We start from the raw sequence: 12,399 nt of genomic DNA on the forward strand, positions 1-12,399 counted from the left end.
ACGGCATAAAAGCAGTAAATACAGATATGAATGCTCTCTCAAGATTACATACTCCCAGAGCAGGTAATTAAAGCATTAAGGAAAAATGGTTCATAAGATCAGTTTTGCAAAGCTTCACTCATCACTCCAAGGTGGTCTGCCCGAGGCCTCTGGGCGATACCTGTCTGATACTGAGAGCGGTACCTGTAGAATACCACTCGTCTTCCACACTAGCCCCCTTGTGGTAGGGGCCAAAATAGCAGCTTATCGGGAGGCAGGTACACACCAGGGCGTGGAGGGTAAACATAGGTAAGTGCTGTAGAGATGCTACTGTGCTGAATCTTGGGTTATCACCCAGTAGATTGGAGAGAGGGGAGTATAGACATTTAATACACCTTCCTGATTAGGGGTGCTGTCAAAGACTAATCCTTTTTTATCGGTGATAAATTGGTATTTCATGTGTGATTTAATGCAGAATGTGTACTTCCAGTACAGAATGCTGTTAAAGGTGTATATATTGATTGTATACTTCTCTAGTTGTATGTCTTGAATTAATCTATCACTGTCTTTATGAATACAACACTGAAACACTTTGAAAATGCAAAATCAACTTTAACTCAAAATCAGAAAAGATGTGTCCATCTCCAAACATCAAATGAGAATTGAACAAGTACGACGACATTGTTGTTTTCGATTATCGATTCCGAAGACACCTCAAGTAGATTTATGTGGCCATTTTGCCAAAATATTACAAAAAATCAAATGCATTTTCAAAGTTTCAGTATTTACCAAAAATAAATAGAGTTTGTGGAGTTTGTGATCTTCTTTCTTGAATTAAATCAACACAGTTTCCATGCATAGTGATTGCTTGATTGATTGATTGCTTGATGATTGATGATTGATTGTTGTTTAACACCACACTCAGCAATATTCTCGCTATATGATGGCAGTCTGTGAATAATCAAGTTTGGACCAGACAATCCAGTGATTGATATCATGAGCATCGACCCACGTATTTGGGATATGATGAAATGCATCAACTAAGTCAGCGAGTCTGACCACCCGACAAGCATAGTCGCCTTTTACGGCAAGCCTGGGTTGCTGAAGACCTGGACTAACCCGGATCTTCACGGGTCTCTTGCTATACAACTGCTATACTGCAGACAGTTGTTATATTGCAGACAAAAGCATAACCAACATTCACTCACTCACTCACTCACTGTTGCTTGATTTCTTTTGAAAGATGGAAAACTCACTAAAAGTATGACCCAAGTTTTTGTGCCATGTTTTATCTTAAACAGCCTTGCAAGGCATTATCAATGTAGGTACAAATACTAGGTTATACAGACCGCCATCATATAGCTGTAATATTGCTGAGTGCGGCATTTAACAACAAACAAACCAGGTAATAACCCTTAACAATCTGTTGGTGAGTGAGTGAGTGAGTGAGTGAGTGAGTGAGTGAGTGAGTGAGTGAGTGAGTGAGAGACGACATGGGGGGAGACATTGCTACTTTGTCTGGCCCAGCTTCGACCAAGGGCTATTAAAGAGAAATACGATTCTAAATCAGTGAACCAACTCATAACAACATATATTCCACACATTAGATTCTTCTTTCATTCAACCACTACTTTCCCCAGCACTTTCACAAGCCAAATTTATTCAAAGCTCTATGGTAAAAATGTGGGTTAGATTGAGCTTATGATAAGAAAGCAAATCGGAGAATAAAATGCCTCATTTCAGAAAAATCATAACAAACCAGGTCTTGAACTCATCCTGGAAGATGAGGGTTGATCTTTCACATCAGGAGACATAGCTTCTAGAATTCATCAAGTCTGACCATGTGTAGAACGCGTCAACTCCTCTCTTAAAGTTACCATGTATGAGTTTAACACAAATTCATCACCGCTTATCAGTGAGAGGTGAGGTGGAAAATTAATGGTTTGTTCCGGATCGGTGGCAAGCGATTGCACAGTCATGGCAACTGTATCACCCAACGCAGGAGATGGGCAATAATGTTGGTGATTGTTTACACAGCGTACATTTCTCTCAACCCACTGTTTGTACAACTGTTGCAGAAAGTTGATATACATGAACACTTTTTAAAAAGTATTATCATATCTCAGACATCACATGAGCAAGTCTTCATACCAAAAAAAGTTTCGAGATGGAATCATTGTTTTGATGGACAGGAGTTGCGACGAGTTGTGGTTAGTCGATGGGGCCAAAACTGTGTGATATCTTCACATGATTGCTTTCCGAAATGATTTTAAAAAGTATGTAGATCAAACAAAATCATGGCGGCCATATTAAAAATCAGATTTACACTTCTCAAACAAATTTGGGTCATGTCAAGGTAAAAATTATTGCTAAAAAACAGAATATATATTTTGAGGGCCATTACTAAAAACATGTACCAAATTTCAGTCAGGTAACCTAAGATCAAAATATGCCATCAAAGTTTCTATATGTTTCCATTACATCTGATGGGAATGCTGAAAATACACACCTGGCGACATTAATATATGAGCCCTAATGGTATTCATAATATGGCTGGTGCAATAGCGATAGTGACAGAAAATATCAGATTTGTTGACAAGTCCATACTGTTGTAATTGATTATCAAAGACACAACAAAGAAATCCTCCACATCCCTAAACATCTACCAGCATCTTATGACTATCATAAATTGGTCCCTCAAAAGCTCTGAGCAATATTACGAAACTGTTTGTTTGCTGCGTAAAGCCCCACCACAATATTCCAGCTATAGGACTGCTGTCTGTAAATAATCGAGTCTGGACCAGACAATCCAGTGATTGACTTCATGAGCAATGATCTACGCAATTGGGATACGATGCCATGCATCAACCAAGTCAGCGAGCCTGACCACCCGATCCGTTAGTCGCCTCTTACAACAAGCATAGTCGCCTTTACGGCAAGCATGGGTTGCTGAAGACCTATTCTACCCCGGGTCTTCACAGGTCATCTTTACTGAGTGAAGGCTTGTGGGAGCCACAAGGGAAACAATCCCCCACTTGTACAGAGTCAAGCAGATGTAACCCAACACTAACAGGGAGTTTTAAGACAGATATAAACAAGCAATTTTCTGGTAAAACAAGACCGTAAATATCTAAACTGTAGAGGAAATGTGTCTGGTGTGGCAGTGTGTTGAACGCTGTGCAAGCAAGAGGGCACCTGCAGAACACCTGCCACCTAAATGTAATCTCTGCCCTCTCCTCACATGGTAAAATAAATACTCCAATACATTAATCAGAGGCTTTCATGCAGACAGGAACACAACAGTAGAAACAATGCTAATATTTGTGTCTGCAGAAAACCCTAGAGGCACAATGCCTGATTGACATATATAATATCATTTTTGAACATTGTCTGCTGTGGGAAAAGTCTAGTGGAGCACAGCAGAGCATATAAGAACAAACTGAAACAACGCAAAGGGTAGCAGAGTAGACACATGGGATTGGAGAAAAGCACAGTGGAGAAGAGCAGAGCACAGTGGAGAAGAGAAGAGCACTGTCAAGAAGAGCATAGCACAGTGGAGAAGAACAGAGTACAGTGGAGAAGAGCAGAACACAGTGGAGAAGAGCAGAGCACAGTGGAGAAGAGCAGGGCACAGTGGAGAAGAGCAGAGCACAGTGGAGAAGAGCACAGTGGTGAGGACAGAGCACAGTGGAGAAGAGAAGAGCACTGTCAAGAAGAAAATAGCAGAGTGGAGAAGAGCAGAGCAGAGTGGAGAAGAGCAGAGCACAGTGGAGAAGAGCAGAGCACAGTGGAGAAGAGCAGAGCACAGTGGAGAAGAGCAGAACAGTGGAGAAGAGCAGAGCACAGTGGAGAACAGTGCACAGTGGAGAAGAGCACAGTGGTGAGGACAGAGCACAGTGGAGAAGAGAAGAGCACTGTCAAGAAGAGAATAGCAGAGTGGAGAAGAGCAGAGCACAGTCAAGAAAGCATAACAGAACACAGTGGAGAAGAGCAGAGTACAGTAGAGAAGAGCAGAGTACAGTGGAGAAGAGCAGAGCACAGTGGAGAAGAGCAGAGCACGATGGAGAAGAAAGATCACAGTAGAGAAGAGCAGAGCACAGTAGAGAAGAGCAGAGCACAGTAGAGAAGAGCAGAGTACAGTAGAGAAGAGCAGAGTACAGTGGAGAAGAGCAGAGCTCGATGGGGAAGACAGATCACAGTAGAGAAGAGCAGAACACAGTGGAGAAGAGCAGAGTACAGTAGAGAAGAGCAGAGCACAGTGGAGAAGAGCAGAGTACAGTAGAGAAGAGCAGAGTACAGTGGAGAAGAGCAGTGCACAGTGGAGAAGAGCAGAGCACGATGGAGAAGACAGATCACAGTAGAGAAGAGCAGAGTACAGTAGAGAAGAGCACAGCACAGTAGAGAAGAGCAGAGTACAGTAGAGAAGAGCAGAGCACAGTGGAGAAGAGCAGAGCACAGTGGAGAAGAGCAGAGTACAGTAGAGAAGAGCAGAGTACAGTAGAGAAGAGCAGAGCACAGTGGAGAAGAGCAGAGCACAGTGGAGAAGAGCAGAGCACAGTGGAGAAGAGCAGAGCACAGTGGAGAAGAGCAGAGCACGATGGAGAAGACAGATCACAGTAGAGAAGAGCAGAGCACAGTAGAGAAGAGCAGAGCACAGTGGAGGACAGAACACAGTGGAGAAGAACATACACCCTTCTGCCACTACAGCGGAAGGTTGGTTGTTTGATTCCAAAACACATCAAAAGATTGCACTTGTTGTTACCCTGCCTGGTGCTTGGCATTAAAGGGTTAAAACAAGGACTGGTCGGCTCGGAGTCAGTATACAGTGTCTGAGTGGGGTATTCATGTTAAACTGCGGAATGGTATCTTAGAGGGCTAGTAATATGAAACCAGACTGGTGCATGCAGCCACACACACTCACTCACTCACTCACTCACACACACACACACACACACACACACACACACACACACACACACACACGTGCATGCATAAATCTCATTTTCAAAATTATATCATGTCATGGAGACAAATAGCATCACAAAATTGTTTATGAAACATATCACATATTGTGTCATTGATGAATTAGATGAAACATCTTCATGAATACAGATTACTTTGAAAAAGAGTGAACAGCAAGGACAAAGGGAGACCACTCTTTCAATGCATCATTACAAATGGATGCAAATAGGCTTTCTGTTTCATGTTCCTCTAAAAGTTACTCTCTCTGTTACTCCTGTTGAAACTTTCAAACACATTGTTTCATTGATAACTCATAGTAACACTTCCAAATATGGGACATGTTTCCTGGAAACTGAATGACGGACCGTGGACTACTATTTTCTTGGAATTTGTAATGCAAGGTAGGCCTAGTGCCGACTTTTGAAGCTTCGTTAGACCTAGCTTTGATGAAATACTTTATTTGAATACACAAGTCACCTTCAAGGCTCAGGCGCTCTCAATCGCGAAAACTTTGTTGACACATAAGTCAAACTACAACAAATATGACTTTTAACGAGTCAAAGTAAGGCATTTATGATAAATGTATCCATTCTCTGGCAACTCAAGTTCGTTTCAAGGTGTAAATTGCGGTAATCTGACAAATAATGAATGAAATTTTGAATAAAATATATAAAATATATTACAAAAATAAGTCCAGATATACAGAGAACACATTTTTATACCCAGATAGAATAATAATGGGATTTAATTGCGTATTTCAGTTCGGATTTGTTGACTGGTATTTCCAGTGTTAGTGCTTGCGGTGATAAGCTGTTAATGTGAGATGGAAAGTGTTGAGTTTATAAAATATGTTTACAAGCAAATTTTGGAAGCCATGCGTTATTGCGGGCTATAACAGAGTTAGCACGATATTCAGGGGCGCATTCTCAGGTCTGTAGATGTAACATTTTATTGAATATATTAGCTTGATTTTGGGCAAGTCCATTTTATAATATGTCAAGTAAGAATGTCTGTCGGTCATACTTGCCCAAAATCAAGTCAAGTCAAGTAACATTTTTTGTAAATTTTCAACCCCTGAGCGATAGTTTTATCTAATTAACAATGATTGCCTTGCATGTATTATTCACAGCAGAGTATGTGTGCCACAATACACAATATTTACTGTGTATTGGATCAGTAAATAAAGATCTGTGAAGAAATATAGGTACAACATTTGAGTGAATGAGTGAGTTGAGTTTAACGCTGCTTTTAACAGTATGGATTTTCAACTTGATGTGGGAGGAAAACCAGAAGTGATGCAGGTCTTAGACGTTTACCACTCCGGTGAAACCCACGAGCACGGGTATGGTGCTGACAAACCTAGAAACATTATCAGGGAGAACCATGATTCGAACCTACAATCATAGGGACGCAACTCTGCACAGTGAATTGCGGCGCCTTAGACGACTGGGCCACCCTTGCCCCCTACAAAATTTGAAACGGATACATTGGCTAATTATGCAGGGTGCTACACTATTAGGTTTTTGTGATTTTTCACACATACCAATGATTATTGAAAAACTAGACGTAACTTTTAAGACAACTGCATATATTGTCTTCAGAAAATGTTAATAAATTACGTTCAGGTGGGTAGTTGTAATATTTTCACACCAAAGCTGGATATATCCATTGATCAACTGATGACATTTCATGGCCAGCAGTGTAGCTGAGAGAATTGACAACAAACATAGAGAAGGAATATTTCAAATTAATTTTACAAATGAGTAGCTGAAACAAATAAGGGGTTATAAACATTAAATATTTCATTATTATCACAGAAAAACAAAGGTAAGTGTTGTGATTTATGCTTATACATCAGGAGATTTAACCTGTAAAATGTGGTAAAAAAGTTCCGTTGGATGTCTTCCGTAGTGTGGCTGGGGAAAAGGGGTAACATTTGGTTATCGTGTATAATACGCACCCCTATGTTTGGAGTCCCACAAGCACGGGTATGGATCTGGCGCAACTCTGCACAGCGAATTGTAGCACCTTAGACGACTGGGCCACCCGTGACCCCAAATTAACAGAGTTGACATGGATTCAGTTATTCTTGCAATGTGACATTTTGGTACACATGCACTGAAAGATTAAAACAAGACAAAATCCATAACATCAAGGCCCCTCAAAACCGGAATCCATAAGTTAACTCTGTGTTCAACGTATTTGTGATTTAGCGACCAAGGCAGTCCCTATTAGATATACATTTCTAAATGGGGTTGAAATATAGCGTAATTTCAATGCCATTGATGCAACACAGCAACTATAAAAGGGTCTATAAAAGAAAAAACTATGTTAGCAGTATCAAATCACTGAACCTACCTTTTCATCAAACTGCTGCATGACTGTATTGAGTCAACATACACCCGATTTGCAAGATCCACAATGTCACGCTCATTTTGGAAATGTGTTGGGAATTTTGATCTTGCTACTTCTACGAGTCTGAAATGAAAACAATTATACTAAATATACTTCCGATTTTTATGAACGACCTTGCAAAATTTACACAATGAACTTGTGTTGGGCCTCTGTTAGCCTTTTGTAAGTGGAGACATCAGCTCCATTAATGTTGGAACAACATCACAGAACACAGTCAAACGTCAGTAAAAATGGACAACAGTCATCACTTCATCTTTAATAGTTTGAAGTGAAACGGTGATGTGACGTCACGTAGCCATGGGTTACCTTGCAAACAATATAACCAGTCAAATCATAGGGGTTAACTACCTAACCGTCATCATGCGAACATTGCTATGCTCAGTGAAAAGTAAAGAAAATTATGTGTTCGCTTGTTTCAGAGTATACAGTATCGCTTCTGTTTTGTCTGAATTGTATGAAATAAGCCAAGTTTTAGCCCAACCGTATATGTAGTCAAAATTTCAGTTCAAAATGTAAATGTAATAACCCAATAAATTGGAAACCTTTGAGTAAAACCTCAATTGCTCAAACAGTTATCTGGAGCTCTGCACTCATATCACCTCCATTTCTGAAAAATTCCATTCCCTGATCCTATATTTCCGATACATTCCCAAATATTTTCACAGCTCTCTCATCAATCTGGCATCTGCATCTTCAATCTCTATGCCGTTTGAGGAAAGACGCTGATGTATCTATCAACATAACATATCACAGCAATGTGACACTGCTTGAACAGTAAGCAGAAACTACAGGCCTATTCAGAGCAATATATATATATTAAAAGGCTGTTTGAGACTGGAATCGTTCATGGTCTTAGTTAGCCTTGTGAATCTACGTTGACTAACATTTGATGCGAGAAACAAACCTCTCTGCACTAAAAGCCCCTTCAGTATCGATGTAGATCACTGCTGAATGGGAACCTTCCGACATGGCCGACAGGACGCTCAACATGATGCTGAACTGGGTCTTCCCACAGCCTGAAGGTCCCGCTATCTGCAACAGTAAGAGTCACTCATTAGATGTAGCCGATAGGATGCTCAACATGATCATTGATGATACTGAACTCAATCTCATTAAAATCAGATCTTAGTTCTCGCTACCGCTAAACAAAGATCTGAGGACATCCCATTACGGGTCACGTCAGAACGACCTTTTGCGAATTTTGACCGACCAATGAAATGACTGACAAGAAATCGACATTAGCCAATCAGAAGGCACCTTTCTCGAGCTTTACGACACTAGTTTCAAACTGGCGACTACGCTTCGAAACATATTTTGACGTATTCTCGATTTAAAAAAAATTAAACTGATAAGAAGAACATTCTGGAATGGCTTATCGATGGCCTAGATTGTATGGATATAATCATAAAACCCGTAACTGTCGTTCAGAAAACCCCGTGTTAAATATTTCGTGGTTGCATGATTAGAAAACACATTCCGACAGTCACTTTCATGATCTGGTAAGCGGCGCTCTGATTGGTTGGATGAAAGGTCGTTCTGACGTGACCCTTAATGGGATGTCCTCAGATCTTTGTTTAGCGATAGCGAGAACTAAGATCTGATTTTAATGAGATTGATACTGAACTCAACTTCCCACAGCCTGAAGGTCCCGCAATCTGGAATAATAATTCACTCAGTAGACATAGCGGACAGTACGTTCAACAGGATTTTAGAACTGGATCTTGCCACAGCCTGAAGCCAACCTCACATACCGGAAGTTATTTACACGAAATTAAATGCCTCTTTCATCTAGAAATCCGGTTTCCAGATCTGGACAATGAATTTCAATTACCAACAGTGCAAAATACACACAATTGTGTCCCAGACAGCGAAATGACCGACCTAAATGAAAAGAAGTGGTAACATCCCCCATATCCCCCTCTACTTCCACAAAGTAGATGATACCTTAGTCATCCTACAATGACCCCAGAGCCAGACTGGACCATGTCAACTCCCAAAACCCCATGTATACAGTTCACCATGGAAGAAGAATCTGATCCTCAACCACCCTTCCTTGATGTACTTGGACAGAAAGACAAAAACAAGCTCCAGACCACTGTATACTGCACGCCAGCCCACTCAGATCATTATATTCACTGTGCCTCAAACCATCCACCTCAAGTCAAGAAAGGAATTATCTATCTCAACCCTAGCAAGACGAGCTCACAACATCCGTTGAGCCAAGAAACATCTTACCACTGAACTAAATCATCTCAAACATGTTGTCACACAGTACAACCACTACCCCGCACAGCTAGTGCAACAGACAATACAGAACATCTCCTTCAACAATCTGCACCCTTTGTGATGAGCCTCCCCTACTTTGGAAGCAGTAAAATCCAGAGACTTAGAGAAACAGGCCAACAGTGATTTAATTATCAAGCAAAGTAACAGTATTTAAAACACCACTGAAGCCACAGCAAAAGCATAATCCAGCCAATAGCATGAACCATCGGGAAAAGTGTACCATCGGGAACAGTGTACATTGTACCATTGAGAACAGTGTACCATCGGGAACAGTGTACCATTGGGAACAGTGTACCACAGGGAACAGTGTACCATTGAGAACAGTGCACCATCGGGAACAGTGAACCATTGGGAACAGTGAACCATTGGGAACAGTGAACCATCGGGAACAGTGTACCATTGGGAACAGTGCACCATCGGGAACAGTGAACCATTGGGAACAGTGCACCATCGGGAGCAGTGAACCATCGGGAACAGTGTACCATTGGGAACAGTGAACCATTGGGAACAGTGTACCATTGGGAACAGTGAACCATTGGGAACAGTGTACCATTGGGAACAGTGTACCATTGAGAACAGTGCACCATCGGGAACAGTGAACCATCGGGAACAGTGTACCATTGGGAACAGTGAACCATCAGAAACAGTGTAACATCGGAAACAGTGAACCATCGGGAACAATGTACCATGGGGAACAGTGTACCATCGGGAAAACAATGAACCATCCGGAACAGTTAAGATATCTCTCATGGTTTTAAAGTTCTACTCTGGTAAATGAAATGTGACGGATGGACAGAAAGCACCCATTCCTGTGTCCCCCTCCCACATCGTGGCGGTGAATAATAAAGTTCAAAAGGCAATATGACATGCTCATGACATATCTGTATTAAATGTCTGTTAATCTGTTCATCCATGAATCTTATCCTTACCAAACCCGTGAAGATCCGGGGTAAAATTAGTCTTCAGCAACCCATGCCTGCCGTAAAAAGCGACTATGCTTGTCGTGAGAGGCGACTAACGGGATCGGGTGGTCAAACTCGCCGACTTGGTTGATGCATGTCATCTTATCCCACTTGCGTAGATCGATGCTCATGATGTCCATCACTGGATTGTCTGGTCCAGACTCGATTAATTACAGACCGCCTTCATATAGCTGGATACTGCTGAGTGCGGCATTAAACAAACAAACAAAAAACCAGAAGAGTTATCTCCCCTTGACCACATCTCACCTCTGTGATCGTCCCAACAGGCAGCCCTCCATGGAGAACCATGTCCAGGTCAGGTAGAGTTGTGGGAAGGAAGGCAGACCTGCTCTCACTGCGGCCACGCCATAGTTGCAGGGCCTGTTGGACATCATCAAAATTAAATCAGGTCGTTTGGACATTCAGATCAATAACGGACTAATTAATCTGAACACCACTACCTTTTCCTCTGATCTATACCTCTCTGCATTTGGATCTGTGGGCACCTCCACAGGAGGTTGCATCAGGCGAACTCTCTAAACAGCATCAAGGCTTCCTAATTCTCAGTATAACAGAGCAAAGCCTTCTGACTAAGGGTGGATCCAGCATTTTTGAATAAGAGGGGTTCACAATTACAAAAATATGAAAATCCTCTCTCGGGGAAACAATTGACTACATTTGGTTTTCAGTGAATGAGTGAGTGAGTGAGTGAGTATGGTTTTACGCCGCTTTTAGCAATATTCCAACAATATCACGGCGGGGGACACCAGAAATGGGCTTCACACATTGTACCCATGTCGGGAATCCAACCCGGGTCTTCGGCGTGACGAGCCAACGCTTTAACCACTAGGCTACCCGACCGACCCACATTTGGTTTTCAAAGGGGGGGGGGGGGGGGTCCTGACACCCACCTCTGGACACAGACCAACATATCTGATTTCTGTATCTCGAAAAGGTTCTATGATGACATTCATTGTTAAGCAGATGTCTCAGCAAGAGTGAGTGAGGTTTTATGCCACTTTTAGCAATGTTCCAGCAATATCAAGTGGGGGACACCACAAATGGGCTTCACACATTGTACCCATGTTGGGAATAGAACCCAGGTCTTCGGCGGGACGAGCGAACGCTTCAACCACTAGGCTACCTGACTGCCCCGTCTCAGCAAGAATATTTGTGTTCTGTGTGGGTTTTCACTAGAAGAATCCAAAATATTTTAACTGAGAGGGTAACAAAACTTTGCCGAATCGTCTCAGAAAGCTGACATCTGATTGTCTCAAGAACCCATCCATCCTTCATTTAGACTGGTTGGTCAAAGTTTGCTAATGCTTCACCGGTTGCTACCTCCTAGGGAGCAGGGGTTAAGACTGGAACGAGTCCAAATTTACTACCCGGGGTACCCATCCCCTTATTACCCGACCCTACCTGGCTACCCACTGTAGGTCTAAGGATATGTCTTAAAATGTCCAATTGGGAACATTTTTAGCATAGCCCTGGCAAAACGTATTTAGATACATGTATTAAACAACCTGGTCATTCATACACTGATGTTGAATTAAGTTTAATTCAATTTAAGTTTTCAACCATATGAAAAGTCAGAAGGAATGGGTGCATAGTCAGAAAGAAATGCGAACATTAGTGACTTGTAGTGTAACCATAGATGTCTAGATAATTTTTTGTCATTAAACAATATATAACGTGACTAACCACAGGTACCCGAGTTACCCGTCCCAGCCCTAGTAGGGGTGAAATGATACATCAAGGTAACAATATGATACATGTAACAATACATAGGTCT

General features: G+C 41.8%; 1 protein-coding gene across 1 annotated transcript in view; it reads right to left on the reverse strand.

Annotated features, from left to right (window-relative positions):
- Nucleotides 1-12,399, reverse strand: part of LOC124152838 (DNA repair protein RAD51 homolog 2-like) — a 62,561-nt gene that overhangs the window by 46,273 nt on the left and 3,889 nt on the right. Inside the window, exons 3-5 of the mRNA XM_046525885.2 lie at nt 10,872-10,985; nt 8,261-8,388; nt 7,300-7,419 (exon numbers count right to left, since the gene is read on the reverse strand). Coding sequence (XP_046381841.2) covers nt 7,300-7,419; nt 8,261-8,388; nt 10,872-10,985 — 362 coding nt within the window. The remainder of the gene's footprint in view (nt 1-7,299; nt 7,420-8,260; nt 8,389-10,871; nt 10,986-12,399) is intronic.

This window comes from Haliotis rufescens, unplaced genomic scaffold, assembly GCF_023055435.1.
Source record: "Haliotis rufescens isolate VD_foot unplaced genomic scaffold, xgHalRufe1.0.p SCAF_3, whole genome shotgun sequence".
NCBI classification, from domain to species: domain Eukaryota; kingdom Metazoa; phylum Mollusca; class Gastropoda; order Lepetellida; family Haliotidae; genus Haliotis; species Haliotis rufescens.